Source organism: Haliotis asinina, chromosome 11 (genome assembly GCF_037392515.1).
Source record: "Haliotis asinina isolate JCU_RB_2024 chromosome 11, JCU_Hal_asi_v2, whole genome shotgun sequence".
In the NCBI taxonomy this organism is placed as follows: Eukaryota; Metazoa; Mollusca; class Gastropoda; order Lepetellida; family Haliotidae; genus Haliotis; species Haliotis asinina.
In genome coordinates, this window is record NC_090290.1 from 3,959,328 (window position 1) to 3,980,382 (window position 21,055).

Sequence of the window (21,055 nt, forward strand, 5' to 3'; positions counted from 1 at the left end):
ACATGCTGACAGAAAGATCAAACAGCACGAGCAAGCATCAGTTATATAGACCAACTCCCCAAACAGAAATGACAAACATGAAGCACGCGTTCATTCAATATCGTGTGTACCTTCCTCGTGCGTCCAAGACCGACAGGCGCACCTCGTTCTTATGCTCGTTACTAATTTGAAAAAAAAACCCTCGCGGAATCGCATTCCATTTCTTTAATAGAGCTCTGCAGAATCCTGGAAGATCCACTGGTGGTGGTAACGTGTATACACATGTTGACCGAGTTCATCACCGGGGCCCTCAATTGACTTGAGATCCGGAGAGTATGCTGGCTACTCCATCCGCTTTACCCCGTGCTGTCTGAAGAATTCCGTGGCCCTTAAACGTCGACGAATGGATATCCTTCCATTGTTAACACTGAATGTTCTGTCTGAGGATCTGCTGCGTTCAGGAATCTGTTACGCATGTGCATCTCATCTCGGACTGTTGTGACTCTGGGCCGACCTGCATATTCCGCGGACCCATTGGCTTGAAATCTCTGCCACAGACTACCAATAGCAACATGACTCACATTAAAGCGGACAGCAAAGTGATGCTGAGTTTGACCAGATTCCAAAGGGCCTATACCCTAACCCCTCTCAGCAAGTGTCAAAAACGTCTCATTATAAGTTGCGATGTCACACAGGTACGTGGAAAGTTAACGGCAGAGAAAAAATCACCAACGTATGCTTATTGTCTGTAACTTTCAAAACATTGACGATAAGTGGCAGGTGGATTTCCATATTCACAATCTGAATGACAAATGTACCATTTGTAGCAGGATGTACCGGACGTTAAAGAACGTATCAATGACATTTGAAAAGTCTCGTGTGTTTTTCAACTTCTGAGCTATAGTGTTACCAATAGCTTCTCCCTTGGTGAAATAAGTCGAGCATATATGAGAGTTTGTGACATGATGCTTTGTTAATTGTGCTTGTTGACTGTGAGGAGAAGTGTGTTCGAAATCTGCACATTATAGTGTTGTTCATGTAGATTTTGATTATCTATAAATCAGAACTGTATTTACACCGCGCGTGAATGTGACACAAATTTAATCAAGTTACTCTCAGTATTGGTAACGATTGAGTGAAGTGCTAAAGAAGTGTTTGTCTGATGATGGTTCTTGCTTTTTACCAGCAAATGCATTAACAGACAGAGAACATATGCCATATTTTGGGATTAGACTTTCAGTTCTCAGTAAAGTATTGATTCAGTTGCATATGAAGTCGAATTGAATAGGTTCTCCAAGAATAGTCGAATCCCATTTATTGTATTTATTGTGTTCAGTCATTTCACATTTTCTGCCCTATGTCGAGTGTATTGATGTTCCTGATGGATAGTTAGTTTGATTAGAATGATTGTCATTATTAATAACCAGCATGCTCGCTTGAGAACAAAAAAACACACATTACATGAAAATATGGTATTTTAAAAGATATGCATGATTTTGGAATGAGAGATCATCTTCATATAAATGTTATTTATTGACAGGCAACTTCAAATCCACGTGGATTCTACACTGTCTGATCATATAGGCAAAATCCGGGATTTCCACAAGGCAGTGTTTTGTCTGTCGCACTGTTCAGTAGCAGTTATATAAGCAGGCTGATCTCAGACTTGACGTAATATCCGTTCAGACTGATTTGAATTATTCTTTAAATCAGTTTTGTATGTGATCACCTGAAAACCAAAGAGATCGACCATTTAATATTCCGAATGTATAATGTGATCGAAAAGAAAAAAAATGTCCTAAAAGTGCTTTAGAACATGCTAAATTTGTACATACTACATTAAAACATCCAGACTGTGCAATAAAACACGGTTACTGACCACCAAAAACCTACATTGTTGTGTGGTGATTTTCATAATTAAACGTTTAAGGCTCAGAATATGAAATGGTCGATCGCTGATGAAATCTAGGATTTGTGCCAATTTGAATATGCCGTTTATTTGTATTAAATACAGAGTTTGCCAAATTGAAAAAATCGTTAACAAAAGACAGGCGTTTCAAAAATAGACGTTACTAAACAACACGATTCGTTCAGTGAACTGATCTGGGATATAGGCACGCTAGGAATATACTGGCTGCACACAAGTCATGACTGGTAACATACTTGATCGTACTTGCACAATACGGGGGTGATACGGGTGTGTGTGTGTGTGGAGGGGGTGGGGGTGGGGGTGGGGGTGTGTGCACTTAAAAGAACCCACGAATCCGTTGGTAGATGACCAGATGGTGGCCACGTGAAAACACCTAGTTGCGGGTACAGCAATGTGCAATGAACTTGGAGAACGTACTGTGACTATGTGTCCCAGTCCACCCAGCTGTTAATGGAGTACCTCGCTAGGATGGGAGAGCCACAGTAAACTCGGTGCGCCAAGTAGCAGCAAGAGTTGTATACTCCCAAGGGAGTTGAGATTGAAACACGATGCGCTGTTGAGACTGACTTCCAGTGCTCGAGGGAAAAAAATACCAGCGCCATCATGTCACCACTCTTCTGGTTTGATCACCACAGACATTTACAGAACGCTTATGTCATGATATCCTTTGGGTTTGACAACGTGTGGGTTTGACATAAAAAGTCAGAAATCGAATAAAGAGGACTAAGTTAAGGCTGAACGTAGCATACAGTCACCAAACTGCTTTAGCAAATTCGACTAGAAATAGTTCGATTTGACCTTCAGTTCTTCTGGTTTACGAAACAGTGAATTCTACAATGTTTCTTCCAGAACTTAGTAAACCGGTGAGAAGAGATGGCATAACAACTCTCAGGCTATTTCATCAACTGGTACCCGACCGCTGCCATTGTAGATCACTTCATACGATCTGTTGGTGCATTTGAAACTGTCGTCTGAGGCGCCACAATTTGCGGTGCAGAGTTGCGTCCCTTGGGCATTCAATAAACCAATGCCTGTTCAGATACCAGGTCTTGCACGTGGTTTCACTGGTGTAATTACCTCCGTCACTTTGGGTTTTACTCCCATTAAGGTCAAGATGGCGTTTAACTCACTCATGTCAATGTGGGTTTACTTGTCCTTCACCAGACTGTGACATTTGGCGATTCCCACTCACATTAAGCTGGAAAGCTGTATAACTGTTCAAGGCGCAGTTTAACTCTCTCTTGAAAAAAATCTGTATAGCTACAACAAAGTAAAATTTGTAAGCAGAACATACATGTATCAACATGAACAACAGAAATTGCCGCACAAACCTTATCGCGTTTATGATTGCATGTATTTGGGAGGTAGCAGTTATAATTGTATAAACATCAACAGTTAGTGTAGCCAGTCAAAAATAAATGGGTGTTCAAACGTTAAAGTTTCAGCACAGTTTGAACAGCACCGTGAGGGTTGTCCTTAGGGGTAGTTGTTATGTTGTCGATTCATCAATGTAATCCTGTCGGCATCTGGACTTTGCAGGTCGCCATTCATCATCTGGCGTCAAGGCAAGACGTACACTCTGTCAACGAAAGGGAGTCGTATCACTCAAGGACATGATGTTTCTCCGGCACATAAGTTGTTTAGTTGACGTTTGGTGCGTTGCAAATACATTTCAGCAGCGATGTCCACACATTTGTTTCTTTTGAATCTTGCCAGTCACATCAGAATCAGAAGGGATGGACAATGTAATGGAAAAAATGCAACATATGTCATATTTGGGATTTCACTTTCTTAGTAAAGTACAAATTCTAGTACTTTTTTCGGTTGAGTCCCATGCGGGATTCGAACCCGCACCCTCAGAAAAAGGACCGGACTCAACCGAAAAAAAGTACTAGAATTTGTACTTTACTAAGAAAGTGAAATCCCAAATATGACATATGTTGCATTTGACCACTTTCTAAATGGCATCGTGTAATCATGGAAAAAATGGTTTCATTGGTCATATCATGAAGGACAGGGTTTAGCTTGGACATATATGATCCTGGATACGTTGGCTTGAATACGGCTGAGATGTGTATAGGTCTGTTCAAAACAATGAACACTCTACATAGTCTGCGTCGGACAGGGCTGTGGGGTAGCCAAATTGTTAAAGCGTCCGCTCGTCACGTTTAGGACCTGACCTCGATTCCCCATATGGATGCAATGTGTGAAGTCCATTTCTTTATTCCCCGCCGTATGTTATTGGAATATTGCTAAAAGCGGCATAATATAATACCCACTCACTTCATCGCACAGTGGATGTATGTGTGAGTTAAATCAACAAACATGGCGAAATGATGGCAAGAAAGGCCATTGTGTCGCTTTAAATACTGTGGGGGGGGGGGGGGGGGGGGGCAAAGCCGAAACGAGTGAGTGAGTGAGGTAAAGTCACATCGGCAGTATGTATAGAAACCAACTTAGATACGTCACATAAAGATATATTACTCTAAACAAAAACAACAACCATGGGGGGCCAACGCTGGGCTTTCTCTGTTTAGGGGTAGGACGGGATATTTACACTCACTGACTAATGTATATCTCGTGTTAACATTGCGATACAGTATTGATGTTAGTATTATTATTCAACATTCAGTACTGTTCACGAACAAGCGTGTTTACCTTCTTCAAGGAATTGGTCGCCATGTGCTTTCTGACAGTGATGACCATATAGACGGGTATCGGTAGAAGGGGCAGCACTGCAATGATCCAGCCGATTGTAGACGCGTAGCTGGGGAATACGTACTTGCCATAGGTCGGCGGTTGGTAGCGGAGAAGTGCCAGGATGAAAGTCATCTAGAAATGTAACAAATATCATGAGGAGCTTTGATGCGGTAAAAGTGTATAATTAGTAAATCAGTATGTATTTGGCATCGATATATTTACGGACACATGCTTAAAGCCTTAATATTGAAGACGCTTTTTGACTGCGGTGTGCAAAAACAAATTTTACTTTAAACTTTTCCCCATTGGTGTAGGGTACTGGCATGAGTAGTGTCTAATCAGACAAACATACACAAAGGATTGTCAGATGACTGCCTTTGAATTTGGGAATGTTTTATAGGTTACATTTTAACAAGATCATGAAGAAGGTTATTCAGTGTAATGGCCACAGGTCCAAGCACACTTTATAACAGACTGTATATATGTTACACTCAATGTGTACAATGAAATAACCAGTCCATGATTCACTCGGGCATTGTGTACATTGCCTGATTAATTACCCCAATTATTGTACAGACTGACTGAATGTTTAACACTGATTATTGAGACGACCACATTTGCACTAGTTTCGTTCTGTGTGATCACTGTTTATTAAGTAATGTTTATAGTTCAGATTAATCCAGTCTTCCTTAAAGCAAAAGCTTCCAGACAAAAGTTTTTGTTTGTCTCTGATTGCTGAAAAGGGATTATTGACAAGACAAGATTAGCTTGCGTTTCGTTCTGTTGGAACATATTTGTGGCAATTAACGAACAGATACATTAATTGAAGCACAGACGCCCTTATTTCAATCAGTATTAAACACACGGCGTACTGATAAAAATAGTACCAGCTTCGTAACAAATATACACATCAACTGTCGTCATGATGGTCAAGTGGTAGCTTCTGAAACTGGACAAACTTCAGTCTTACATGCAATTCAGTGGTATTATGATCTCCCAATCAAACTACAACTAATATATTTCACATCACAGTTAGACCCCTCCACTGATCCCTTGTTCTGTCTGGGTTTGCCATGCACCATCATTAAGTCTGACCACATCAACTTCAGTGATGATATAGGCAGTGAACTCTGAGTAACACGAAGATATCCATGAGTTGTTATACAACATTACTGGCACGTTTGGAGGTGACTGGGCGAAGGACACAGAATTTAGTAAAGTGATCTTGGTAAACCAGGATCCACTTGTTACTCTGGTCATTGCCTGCACGTCCACAAGATTTACCTGTCCACTGGACAAGTCATCACTGGAAACGATAGGTGTCACAACACTTTTGTTAAATATGTCATATTTGGGATTTCGCTTTCTTAGTAAAGTACAAATTCTGGTACTTTTTAGTTGAGTCCCATCCGGGATGTACTTTTGGTGTGACACGTTTCCTCTTCTGTTGACATTCTATCCTACGGGATTTGAATAACTCAGTGGCATCATGTGTGACATTTGCATCTTTCACTAACTGCTTTTACAATATTGTCTCTACCTCCATGACCAGTAGAAATGTGGGAGCGTTTTATGATATCAAACATCTCGTCAATATGAGTGAAATAGCTAACTGCAGATACTGATTCTGGCTTTCTCTTTCTTCTCAACTTCTCAACTTCACCACACTGCATGATCTCATACATCACGAGAACGCGATACTGCCGGAACGTCTTCTTCTCATCTCCTAGTGCAGCCTTGACGTCTTCAGTCAAATTATAGCACTCTTCTTTAGACAATGCAATTAATTTTTAATCGGACTGTCGTCTACGCAGGGGATGTTTACGAAATGCAGACTCATGATGACAACAAGAATGAATGTCAAGTCTAGTAAGAAAATACTTATATTTTATAGCGCTAGCACTTATACAGAAGCCTATGCTGTAAGGAAGAATCATGACTAAACTATGAACATTACTTTATTAAAAGAAGCCTCAGTGATCATAGAAGGAAACCCCTGCTTAATTAGTTCCATGGAAGCCTTTGCTTTAAGGAAGACTGGATTAATCCAAACTATAAATAATACTATAAATTGAATTTTAAATTAAAATGAAGCCTCAGTGATCACAGGAACGAAACCATAGCTAGTCTTGTCTTCTCAATAATTCCTGTTCAACAATCAGTCAATCTGTACAATAATTGGATTGATTAATCAGGCAATGAAAACTATAACTGGAATTGTTAGACAATGAACACAATGACTGAGTGAATCAGACAATGTACACATTGACTGGTTATTTCTGTTTCAGTCATTGTGCACGTTGCCTAATTGTAGACATTGACTGTAACATATACATACAACGCGGTGGTTGGAAAGGTACTCAGACATGTCTTATTCTGTCATAATACTGATGGACTTCTTGCACATATGTTGTAAACTTACTCAAGTATTGTCATATGTTTATATGAGACATAAGTACCACCACTACCGTGCAACTGTTTTGTACTTACTGTCAAGATTGTCGGCGTTACCAGAGCCCAGAGGATCTTTAAGGGCGTCGGCAGTGGCTTGCCAATCATCATCTCAACGTCTTTGCTGATTCGTCTTATACCTGACAGAACATATGTTCATACTGAAGACAAACATTGGAACACAGATTATTTTGTGTCATTTTATTAATATGTAAATTCTACTATGACTATGTTGCTACCAACTGTGCATGGCTTTCTACTCAATGTACAATATTCAAGTAATCTATTTGTACGACGTCTTCCTTGGAAATATATTTTGAAGTTTAAAGATACAGTGACAAACTATATATTGTGATCCACGCTTGCAAAATTTTATCATCAGTTTTAACATGTCTCTGTTCTTAGCATGTGCCTTGAAGACATACTTCCACCAACAAACTGTAAACCGTAACATAAGATTAGGACAGTGATTTATATTTAATATATGAGCAACGATGACGGCTGACAAAAATTCAATTCAAGAACGTGGTCCTTGAACACGTTTAAGAGTTAGCATATACACTTGATACCGATACATTGGGGTACACACCATATATCCACGACACGACTATGCACTCCATGGAACATGTCACCATGGGTCCTAGAGACAACACGTACCAGTCGACCAACTGAAATATGTATGGCCCTCCCTGTAACAGGAAGTCAGCAAGTCCATATCGTCTTTCAAAGAAGATATATTATGAAGGATGACAAAAATGGTGTTTATGGATATACAACTCCGTTTATTCTGCGAAGGCACACGCAATGACAGGAGTTGTAAATCCACAAAGCTTCATTCTTCATCAACTTAACATCTAAAATGTCCATCAAACAAGAAGAGATACTATCATGGCCAACAACGCTGACTCACTTTTCCTTTTTTACTGCTGACAATACCGCTGCCTGTATCCCTGTTCCTACACCTGCTACCACAGCAACTACAAATAATGGGTCTGCCGATGACATCACAGCAACGTCAACTAGTACAACTCAAAACCCCGCCATATATACTGAAAGGCAAAAGAAAAGTCGTGGTTTTCAGTTCATGAAATTTATATCAATGACATAGTTAGGTCAAGTGTTTTACATTTGGTAATATCAACCAACATTTATGAAACATTATTTAAAGTGAAAAAGATAAAGTTTTGACCGAAAACATTTTCCTTGAAAATTTGATTACTTTTCACTGTTTTTGGACAAGGATCACTTCACCCAAACTCAACACTGAAAGCACAATGCACGCGCATCTCATGGGCATCCAGAGTATAAATGGCCACCCTGACTGCTCGCACATCAGTCGTTTCATGACTACAGCAGATATGCCACGGTTAACTAGAGATCAACGTCAACAGACCATCGGACGTCTTCATGCTGGACAAAGCGCTTCTGTCATCGCCATTGATTTCAGCTGTTCTGTTAGAACGATTGAACGTCTCAGAGAGCGATTCCACGCCACTAATAGCACAAATGACCGTCCACGTAGTGGTCGTCCTCGGGTAACCACACAACGCCAAGACCGTCAAATCGTCCATCAACACGTGCAAGATTACTTCAGTAGGGCAACAGACACAGCTGTAGGCACCATAGGCATCCATCAAAGAGCGATCAGCGACCGTACAGTTCGGCGACGCCTTGAAGCCAGCCATCTGTTTTGTAGACGTCCTGCTCATGGTCCAGTTCTTACACAACGTCACCGACGTGAACGTCTAAACTGGGTACAACACTGGCATCAGAGACGTTGAAGAAGAGTGATCTTCTCAGATGAAATTCGATATTGTGTCTGTAGCCGATGGGAGGACTAGGGTTTGGCGTCGTATTGGAGAACGCTTCCAAGATGCTTGTGAGATGGAGAGAAACGCTTGGGGTGGTCCGAGCATCATGGTATGGGGTGGAATCAGGCTTAACCGGAAACTTTGGCCTGTAATTTTCCAGAATCTTGCTCCAGGACGAGGGAATGGTGTGACAGCTGCCCGGTACATTGATCAAGTCCTTAGACCCCATGTTGTGCCGGGTTTTTTTGCACATCATCGAAACCATGTTTTCCAGCAGGACAATGCACGTGCACATACCACCAGACTCACCAGCGCATTCTTGGATCAACACAATGTGGAAACCATGCCATGGTCAGCCCTGAGCCAGACCTAAACCCTATTGAGCATTTGTGGGATGAGATCCAAAGACGCCTCAATGACGTCAGACCACAGCCGACAACTGGAGACCAACCATGGGCAGCATTCCCGAGAGTGAGGGCACAAATTCCTATGGCCCTTGTGAATCGGCTCGTACACTCCATGCTCAGGAGGTTCGCTGCAGTTGTCACTGCCAACGGTGGTCACACACGGTATTGACTCTCGCTCCCTTCAGTGACGTCATCGATGATTACGATGTTTCAAGTAACCAGAAATGCAATATTACACTATTGCTTATCCAGTAACAGTTTGTTTTTTATTCATTGTAGTCGTCATACATATGGTGTGTAAAATTACACCAGTTAGTACCACGTTTACAAACGACGTTTCTTTTGCCTTCCAGTGACTACTACTACTGCTGCTGCTGCTGCTACAACTACTACTACTACAGATGCTGCTGCTGTTGCTGCTACTCCATTTACCACAATCACTGATACATGTATAACACTCTTTGCTTTCATAGGGTTCACTCTCAATGTATTCATTTTAACATGGACGGCCTTGCCGCAGTCGCTTAATTTTATTATGTTCTTTTCTATTGGTACCCATGAGTCGTAAGCATTGCTAAAATCCTGCTTCTTTCTTGTCCTACTGAATTGTTGAACAGGTAAGCATTGTGACCTGGGTACAGAATATGATTCCAATCAGAAATACTGTCAGGCAACATCCGCCTGTAAGGAACATCCTCTTCTTGCTCAGCTGCCTCGGATACTGGTCAATCAGGGCAGTAATAATGACCTCAGTGCTCAGGAACTGGAAGAACAACACTTGACGGTATATATCGATGAGAACCAGTAATATGTTCATAAACTATTTTTTACTCTGAACTTCGTTGTTAATGTTGAGACTTTGCGGTTGAAATAACATGACCTTCAGACATATTCCATCAGTGGCATTGCTGCTTGTGGATAATACACTGAACATTTTAACAAAGTTTGGAGAAAAAGAGAATTTTATGAACTTGTTCGACACATGCATACAGGTCTGCTATATCCGTTCTAAGTTTGGTATGTTTGACGTCAGCACTGCACAGGCAGCATACTATTCCACAGGTGAAGGGGCCTTTAAAACGCTTGAATCTGAACCAAAGCGTTGGTCCCGTTAATGCTTCAAACACGATACTGTGCCCATATGGTAACTACCAGAATAAGCTGGTCTAATCGGGAATCCCTAATCTCCAATTCCAAACGAAAGCAATATTCTGCTTTTTCACATATGTTGTCATGATAAATTACAGCATTGTATTGTGAAAATAATGCATTGTACCTGTGAATCCAGACCAACCATGAACAACATCAGAAAGAATATGAATGACCACAGGTGAGGGAACGGAAGTTGTGCAAGAGCGTCTGGATAGGTCACAAATCCCAAACCTGGACCTTCAAAAGAAACATCATATGCAGTATAACCCTACACAGAATTAACTAAGCACTTTGTTTTGCTTATCAGATAAAAGGATACGTCTTGTAAAGCGTCTTCAAGCCATTTTGCGTATGGATCTTGAGTACCTTACCCATTATATCATGGTTTACAGATAAAGATAGAAATGCAGCAGAGAGGGTTTTGGTGATCCTGGCACAGTCAGACCGGTCATCAGTGCAGTGCACTTGCCCCCTCTACACACAGCCCAGGCAGCGAATGGGACTTCTCCCAGGAAGCGCTGCCTAGTCGAACCAAGAACTTTCCAGGGAATATGGTGGCTGCCCGACATTGCAGCCTTCTGCATTACCCAGAGTGTCAGAAAGTCTGTATTATATTATTATAATTGACACAGTAAAATTCCGAACTTCGCCTGCATTTCAGCGACAGTTACAATCAGTTCGTCTATTGTATATACAAACAGGTAAACTTTGCCAATACGTTTTCATGAAATGGTTGACCCACGAGACATCATGTTCAGTGATATTTGAGGAAACAATGCTGCTTCTTTTAGCTTGTATCCTTACACCGCGGCCCCAAGTCGTGGCATTATCTCATGTCATAAGATTCAACTGTATCCCAATACACCACTCAACTCTGAAACTAGTTGTGAAACCTTGTCTTCAGCAAGGGGTCATCCTTTAAAACACCTATCAGGATCAAAACCTATTATACGAGCAATACAGTTCTGGAAAAGTACCTGAAAATCAATCTTTACCCTTTCTTACAACTCAATGTGTGCTGTCTTGCCAAAATATAAATAACCTACCCCCTGTGACAACGGTTTCAATGGGAACACCAGTTTTCTGAGACATGACTCCGATAGCAGCAAACGTCACCAGGCCAGAGAAGATACTGGTTCCTTCGGAAATCATCGTCAATATGATGCCATCTCTGTGAGCACACACAGGTATAACAGATATAACAGATATAACATTTATAACATTCATCTGTATCACTTTCTAACACTGGGGCAGGTAAAGTTGAAAATCGACTTCCGTAAATCGACTCAATAACGTAATAAATAAACAAACATATTAAAAACGTCTCTGAACGGTTTCGTATATTACATCCAGCCTTTTCGTTCCTGAACACGGAACATAAACTATCCTAGATCTACGAAACTTAACTTTACAAAGGTTTGTGCAACGTTTTGGGATGTAATTAAAGCCAATCACGTTAGGTTTCATTTAGAGACTTTGTCATACAGTTGCACCCTTTTGTGACATTAGGTTTCATCCCTTTTAGACATGGTCCTCACATTGCTACTGTAATTTGCAAATGTGACCTCATACTTTGGGGAAAGTTTCCTTGACGGTGCAGTGATATAACAAAACATCTGTGTCCTTAGTGGCTCTTAGTAAAGCACACAGAAGTAATCACCAATCCTTTTGTCTTAATGAATTAGTCATGTGAGTTTTCATGTTGATACTATGTCATGTTACTGCACTGCTGTATTTGTAACTCACCGTAGGCATGGTTCATGGAAGTTGTTGTAGCTGGCAGCAGTCCCAATCATCCCTTGGCCAACACCCAGTGAATAGAATGCTTGCAAACATGCTTCCAACCACACCTGGACGCGGTAGTATAATTCATCGTCAAACAATGTTCTTTGTGAATGAATGAGTGAATGATTGAATGAGTCGGGGAGTGAGCGAGAGAGCAATTGTTGCTTTAAGTTACATTAGCATTTTTGGAGCTATTCGCGGATATCTAGTTAGGTGTAATCCAGCATGTTACAGAATGTTCAGCATGTTAGGAGTGATTTATACTATGTGACAGGCATTCATAAAAACATGAGGATGATATGCTGGGAATATTACGATATACCACGCCATTAGAGGTGATTTATGATTACATTTAGATTTCGTCAAAAAAGACACCTGTATATCAAGTAGTTTGTTGAAGTCAGGAATGGCAAAGTAATATACGCCATTTAGAGCACCTGGCTGCAGCAGTGTTGTGATGCAGATGGAGATGAGGAGGATGTACGGCAGCAGTGCAGTCACGTAGACAGCCTGCGGGGAAGAAAACCCCTAGATGCTAAAGGATGTATTGGGACCTGATGGCTTCCATATTGCCTGATTGAAAACTCATAGATTAAGTTTTAGCTTGGAAATGAAGTATCTACTTGGAAATGTATTAGCTTGGAAATTAAGTATTAGCCTTGAAAGTAAGTATTAACTTGGAAAGTACAGATGTGTGCCGTTATGAGAACATTTCCATGAACATTACCTTACCAGCAGACTTGATTCCACGAATAAGACATATAAAGATTATGACGGTTGAAAGAAAGAGACATCCAACGATGTGCCACTGTACAGACCCCACATCCCCCAAGCCTGTTGAGACACCCAAGACATTGTAGCTGAAAGCAATATACAGGGTAGGTGAGGTGACAAGTGCAGCCCACAGAATATGTAAGAACTGTTTTGGAGTTTTGGGACTAAGAGACGCAACTCTAGACAGATTACAACCCTATCCGCAATGAATTGGATGGTCTTTGCAAAACCTGAATCACATAGATACATACATTCTTTGAAACTATCATCACAAATACATCGTACTGCCAAAACTCCTCCGCAGGTGTGTGAGCTAAGGTCACATTTTCCCACTTTTCGGAGTTGGTGATGGTATATGACGTATTCCCTGCAAGGTCCGTCTTGTTACTGGTATACGTTGTATTCACAGTTTCCACACAGAGCTCGGTGTTCCAGCTGTTGCCACAGGTTGTCCAGGGCAGGACGCTGGAGCAGGTCTTCACCATGTAGTAGATGGGCCAGGCCAGATACAGGTTGTAATAGGGCATGTAGGTGAATGCACACACAACAGCGCCAACGCCAGCCCCTGGTTGTCAATACAAAAACATCACCAGTTATACTTCTACTCCAAGAACAGGAATTTAGGATCAATCCCAAACAGAATATATGCTAACAATTTAAAATATTCTAAAATGCAATTCGTTTACCTTATATCCGGTAGGGAACACTACTGCCAACCTGTCGAAGCATGAACACTATTTGCTCTATTTCTACCCCCCAAACTAATGGCATCAGAAGTTGATGAGAGGTATGAATTAGAGAACGACTTTGGATTTATGCTCATCTGTCTACTAAAATCAATCTCTCAAGGTCGACTGCTCAACTGGTCTCGTCTACATTGAATTTTCATCAACTGCCAACAATCGTTTTTACTGTGAATAAGAGGACTTTGATATCACTGACCTTGAAACATGGGACAGAAACTCCAGACTTGTTTGGCAGCCTTTCCCGAAAACTGAGATATGGTCGTCTCCACGGAGAATGATGGGAACCCAGCGATGGCCAGGACCAAGACAAATGGGATGAGGAAAGCTCCTGAGGGAATGTGTAGCCACGTGTTCACGTAATCGCAGAGTTTCAAAGAGTAATTTGTCGTTTACAATCGCAAGTGAAGAAAGGCACAATGTGAGAAAACACATTAAAATTAAAGTGCTGTTTTACACATCCTGAAAACCTGCAGAAAACAGAGGCAGCCCCATCAAAGGCTCCCGGGATGCCCCCAAAGTATTTAGTCAGAACAACAATGTAACCATCCATTTTATGATATCTGCACTCATCTCCACTCACCACGAACAGAGACATGCAACAAGAAGGAACTTTGTAAACAACATCAAGGGCCTAAGTGTCAGAGACCTCAAACGCATTCGCAGTCACCTTATTGGATCATACTGGATTGTGGGTTTAATCCTTGGTTTAACTCCACCACGCATCAAGGTTACTCGTAGGCTTCACAAAGGTGATGAACGGCTGAGACATACATGAAACCTCACGTTTCTCTTCCACTCTTATTGCACGTCGTGATGTGAACGGTACTCTGTTCAAATCCAAATTAACTCACTCAAGTCCCTCCCAAGAATCCTGAACGGAATGAACTATTGAAGGGGTCATTATCTTCAGGGTGACCATGATATATTTGACACATTCATGCCACATACTTGGGGTAGACTTTCAGTCACTGGCTCGATCTTATATTAATGGAAAATGCGAAGAGTATCCATGTGTGACTTCATGTTATATATTTTGATCTCCTATCTTTGACCGATGGCTTTTTACAGACCCTATCTCAACGACCGCGTTCATTGGGGTTAATCCGAACCCGCAGACTACCCTGTGGCCATGTTGTTCTACAAGCACATCCAACACATTCATCCAGCATAACGTGGAAATTCAAGACCCGAGACAATACAGCTTTTTACCAAATGGCTTCACTAGCTCGTTTATTGGATGGTGTAAGTGTTTTCGACTTATGTCACTGACTATACAGGTATAACAATCCAAGATGTATCCAAGAATTATAAGAAATAACTACATATAGTCTTACCTCCACCGTTCCTGTTGCAGATGTAGGGGAACCTCAGTATATTTCCTAATCCTACACAGTAGCCAACCATTGTCAGCATGTAGTCCAGATGTCGGCTCCACGAGTCTCTCTGTCGTGTGAGGTCACGTCTATCTCCTTGACAATGCAACTTTGTCATGGGGACTCCCACATCACTGTCGTCCTTCCTCGCCATGCCTAAAACTATCCCCAAAACAAGCACAAAACGTTTGTACTTATAGTTAATGACAAAAAGACAAAAGCACACAGATCTCTTTTGTTCGTAACATCTTCTGTGAATAGTGGCTTGTTTTGTAAACTTGTGATCACCATTTATGATGTTTCTTGCACAATTTGAGGAATAAACGTCGCTACTTTGACTTGTGCTACCCATTCCAGTTGTTACAAGAATGTATTTTCTGTATATTTTGCTATTAAGTAAGTAATAATTATTATTGGGTCACAACATTTAGTGTTTTGAATATTAAATATGATGGGTCACATTTCGTTTTAATAGCTGTCAACACTTTTAGGATTCAGGTTTTCTGGAATTTATCTGCTCCTAGTTTTCTATGTGCTTACTTCCGTGAGACTTATTCTAGGCCATTCTAAAGTGTTTGTGCCCAAACTTTCGGGAAATGGCTTAGTGTATACATATATAAAGTCTTGCCGTGTGGAGGGTGATACTCACATTCATTCATATTTGCTGGAGTTACATCTCTGCCACGCTTGATCATCAAAACCCGTCCAAGCCTGACCTACATTATCTGCTGTCACACCGATCGCTGTGTTGACATTCTGCATAGTTGATTACCTCTCGTACTGAGACTTCGGTGAGTTTGCTATATTGTATTTTGTGACCCATTGACTTAGATTTTGCCTCTCTTGAATTGTATTTGTAATCAGCAGTGTTATATTGACTTGTGACTTTGTATACCTTCCTCTCCTTGCATAATAGTACAGAATTTGAATGTAACCGACTTGTCTGCGTTCTGTTTTGCTGGTTCACAGGGGATTTCTTAAATTGTTGTCACAGTAAATTCTTAACCGTAACACAGTGATCACCTGACAAACCTTTACAACTTGTTATGCAGGATGCTCGCTTTCCTTCTAGCGAACACCTGGTATCACCATTAAAACATAGTGCTTCGTCAGCAACATACTTATGATATACGTGTACAGCCGACTTTGATTTCACTAGAAACATTGTGTAGTCGTGTTATTGCTGTGTTTATTTGAGAATATGTCTTGAGCGACAAGTTTTGAAACTCCACATACTTGTCATTTCAGTTTTTAAAACTTGCAGTGGAGAAAGCCCTCAACGAACATTATTTCAAGCGAACAACATTGAGTCATGTCCACTGGACCGCATTTACGAATACTCTATGCTTAAACTGTGAATGAGACCAAATACCGAAAACGCAATTGCTTTCATTCCATATGTGGTACGTTTTTTACTTTTTGGAAGCGGTTCGCCTCGAAGTTTCAGTAATGGGTAATAAGTCTTTTTTACTGCATCAACAGGAAGTTTTAGTGCATATGTGCAAATATGTATAATTGAGTCCAGGTTATTGTCGAAAATATGTGACATTGTGTCTTTAAGGTGAGCTAAATAGTCACACATAATGGTAAAGGGATGTCTCCTGCAAAAATGTATTCAATTTGTGCTATATGTGACATGCAGATGTGTTAATAACTTATGCCAGAATTATTACAACATACGTTTCCTGATAATGCTGATATTGCTGTTTACTTATGTGCCTTCCCTTTTCAGCATTTCCAGCTTCTCTTACAGACAAGGATCGTGATTCCAAGAATAGGATTCACATTGAGACAATCAGAGTATTTAATTCAAGAATATAAACAGCAAATTTAGGTGTGGCTAGTACAAAATACGCATGGAGTGAAGGAGGTCGCCGTCTCCCACCAGCGAAATACAAGGACTACACTCTACACTTGACTTTCCATCTGCACAACTAGATGTTGACAATGACGTCATCAGCATGAACAACGTCGGGTCATGACATCCGCAGGAACAGGGATAAGGCGAGTACAGGCTGTGGGCATAAGGGCATTTCGGCCACTTTTAGGCATATAATTGACCAGTCAGCATTACCTAAACTGTCTACGTTGGGCTGCCAAAGTGTGTCGTGACAAAGTCGCAGTTGGTTACAGCATATGTGGCATTTGGGCAACCTGCACACATTTTTAAAACGATCTCAAAGCACCAAGTGTGTACTTGTAAACACCAGCTTAGAAGTCACGGAACATCGCCATCAGTTCTGACTGCTTGCAGATCAATTACCAATTGCCGTTGATCCGAAAGTGTTCATAGTCTTTTCATTGTTTGCAACAGCTGCCTTTTCTTCAAGTGAGCCAGAAGTGAACAGGTTGCTGTGCAGGGCCATGCTACGAAGTTATATAGTTTATGATCGTTCCATACTTCAGGTGATTCAATCATGATGCAAATACTTATACCATAAAACTCTGTTACAGCCTGAATTTTATATCACGCATTTGCAAGATAAAGGTCTGTTGAGGGCATTTTGTAAGAATAGGTTTCCATGATCTTAGAATTATTCATGTACGTAAATCTAGAAGGGATGTGTCTGACCTAAGTGTATCCATTTCTAAAAATTGTAATTGTAATTTAGGGGATATTGAAAATGAATTCCATATAATGTTTGTGTGTACAATTTACTCCGATTTAAGAATTAAATATCTGCCATTTATCTCACTGCCTGTTACAGACAAACATACATTGTCCCATCTTATAAATTCTAGAAATATTGATGTTATTAAATCAACCACACTATATTTAAAACGTGTTTTAATGTAAGAAATGTAAACCATACCACCTGAGCATAGAATACATCTGTATTTGTACTGTAGGCCTCAAGGCCCTAAATACTGAATAAACTGAATCTGAGTCTGAATCTGAATCTGAATCTGAATAACAGAGCTTTTTAGAAATTAACCAACTGCAACATATGCTGCATGAGATTAAAACGTCGTATAGAAGTACATGTTCCAGTAGTGCTTGGGGACGACTGATCAGTACATGTATTTGAACATGAGATGAGATAACTGGATCCATAACAAACCCAACAACAATATCTCCACAAACGTTTGAAGAGTACGGCAGATGTTCAGACAAAGTTAGCATTCTTCCAGGAGGCAAGTGAATGTGTTACATTTCACAGGCAGTATTACATCATGCAAGATGACTAATGCATAATGGAGGAGATATATAATCATTATGTGACATGTTTATTCATCAACTTCATTGTAGTCTGCAACACGCACGTCTGTCTGTGAACTGCTTATACCGAAATACATGTACATTGTTTTTCAAATACTGACATACATTATTTATTAATTACTGATTAATTCACTCAAAACAAAGTTTTACGTGTTTGTGGTTTAGTTTTCAAAGCACTTTTTTGTTGCTAAATATCCAATAAAATCGACGTAGCATTAGGCAATTGTCAGTTGTGAGGGAATACGCATTAACTGAGAAACTGTATCAGAAACTACAGACTTAATGTTCGGGAAAATTAAGCTTAATGTGGCTAGAAGCAGCACCACATTGTCAGACCTACCATAAAGCGGATAATGAAGTTACACCTGCCTAACGACATCGATTCATGTTTGGAAAACACATGTTCAATGCACCGCAGTTCTTAATCAGCGAATTAAATGCCCACTTTTACCATAGAATATGGAGCCACTTTCGGGTCTTTTCAATTTGAAACCATTTTAAACCATTTCAATTCTAAAAACTTCAATTACAGTTGCAGTTTTTTAAGAAAGGACAAACCGTCATGCGTCTCACGAGCACATTATACCGTATCTACACTAACCAAAATGTGCAAGGAAATTAGATTTGACGCAAAACGTTTGTTTATCGCCTTTGGAAAGGTGCAAAATTTGTATATAATGCTTATAACATTGATTGGTTGTCAAGCGTGACCGGGATTGAGTGCGTGCGTGCGTGCGTGCGTGCGTGCGTGCGTGCGTGCGTCCGTGCGTGCGTGCGTGCGTGAGTGACTGAGTGAGTTTAGACAATCGTCGGGTGTTGATCGGTAAATTGTACTGCCACGACAGTGCATCGACTGTTTGAGTAAACCTAATCAACTATTATTAGGTTATGTGGATAGTAACATCCTAGTGGGTGACTCTTGTAAAGCAGTGGAAAACGTTTGAGAAACAAATATACTGTCAAAATAGAAACTTCACAAAATGTAATTTTAGAAAATAATGAATAATGTTTCTCTGATGATGCATCTATGTATCCGAAATGGGATCCCTATCTTTCGACTCTAGACACCCATTCAAACCCATCCCTTCGTCGTGAAAATGACGTTAATGGCAAATCAGGTTTTGCACGTGCAACCGATCACGTGATCTTCACATGGAGGTTTTCCTCATTTGCACGTGTTTGCATTGGCCTCAAGAATTGGAAAAACACTTGTAAACTACAGTTCTGACGGTACTTTAAATGCCACGATTGTCAAATGTGCAACATGAACGTGCCGTTGGCATGTTGCAAGCGGGAAGATCAGTAATTGACGTGGCAAGAGCAATGGGATGCAGCTGTCGTACTGTGTATGACTTGCGAGGTCGTCTACAACAAACTGGCACCACTTCTGATCGCCCAAGATCGGGTCGTCCACGTGTGACGTCAAAAGCAGAAGACCGTCAAATCGTCTGCCGGTTACACGAACCAGGGCTGAGATGTTTTGAGGTCGACTGTCTTCACAGATCATTGGAAATCGGATACGGGCTGCCGGTCTCTATTCTCGACGTCCCTATCGGGGGCCAATATTGAGCCCGTTTCATCAACGTGAACGTCTGCTGTGGGCACAACGTAACCACCGATGTACCCAGAGAGACTGGAATCGTGTCGTCTTTAGCGATGAATGCAAGTTTCGGTCTAACAGTTTTGTTTTTTTTGCAGAAAGGACGCTCCACTTACCTGCCTGCCTGTGTTCTTGACCTTCAGTTAGTTGTAACATGCAGGGCACAACTCAATCGGTTTGAGATTTGGAAGCGTGGGTGGTTTGGCGGGCTCCCTCGTGGCATATAACTTATGGAGGTTGACTAGAGATCAGGTCCTGGCAGAATCATCAGCTGCACATGTGTTGTGTCTATCCTGGAATGTTCCCATGTTCCAGCGAATGAGCTGCATTATAGAAGATAAAGTGTTACTATGAAAACTAATCGATTTGTAGTGCTAAAACACAGCTCGTTTGCATACAAGCATGTAATACCTACATCCATACAATTACTGGCATTGTAAAGTCACATATAATAACAGTGTATGGAACTCTCCTACGAAAAGACAGGAAGCCCAAAGGGCTGGTAACTGAAAATGTTGCCGGCCCCTTAACAGGCAACCAGCCCTGTTTTAAATATAGGAAACTGAGATGTGGTCCTAAAAGAAACCAATTAATCAAATTACTTGTAGTGAGGTAAACATACACATGTGCAAAAGCAAATTTAATAAACCCATGACTTGGTGGTCACTGTTAGTTCATTTAGTGTGAATGCCATTAGAAAAGAACGGCATTATTCATTGGCTGAAAGCATACTCCAGACCCGTCACATTTAATGTTAGATGAATGGGTAGGTTGATCTGTGGAAGTTACAGTTTGATTGATCATGAACTATACAGACATCATCTAGCAACCACAATTGTAAATTATTTTCGAAATATTTCCCGTAGTCAATGACATGGTCAAATATATACATTTGGAAAATGTATTGGCGCACAGGGACGGCTTTAAAATAATGTTGTAAGCCCGCCATGTAACAAGCAAGCAGCAGGCCGCCGGGCAGACGCTATTGCATACACTGATAATAGTGTTGGTTACATCGGAAGTTAGCAACACCTCTTACTAGCAAAGTTACTGAGTACAAGACAGTCAAATATGAAGTGATTCCAAACTAAACTTGAGCTAAAAACATTGAAATAACAGTAACAACT

At 40.8% G+C, this 21,055-nt stretch overlaps 1 protein-coding gene across 1 annotated transcript; it reads right to left on the reverse strand.

The window, feature by feature from the left end:
• Positions 1-3,398: 3,398 nt before the first annotated feature.
• LOC137256432 (sodium-dependent proline transporter-like) lies at positions 3,399-15,262 on the reverse strand. Its single transcript, XM_067794274.1, has 13 exons — positions 15,070-15,262; positions 13,932-14,063; positions 13,275-13,554; positions 12,943-13,075; positions 12,591-12,725; positions 12,177-12,280; positions 11,477-11,601; positions 10,555-10,667; positions 9,910-10,041; positions 7,650-7,749; positions 7,100-7,200; positions 4,568-4,741; positions 3,399-3,488 (listed from the first exon to the last, which is right to left on the reverse strand). Exons 1-13 carry the CDS (start codon positions 15,260-15,262, stop codon positions 3,399-3,401), a joined length of 1,812 nt encoding a protein of 603 aa, XP_067650375.1.
• Between the last annotated feature and the right edge of the window lie 5,793 nt (positions 15,263-21,055).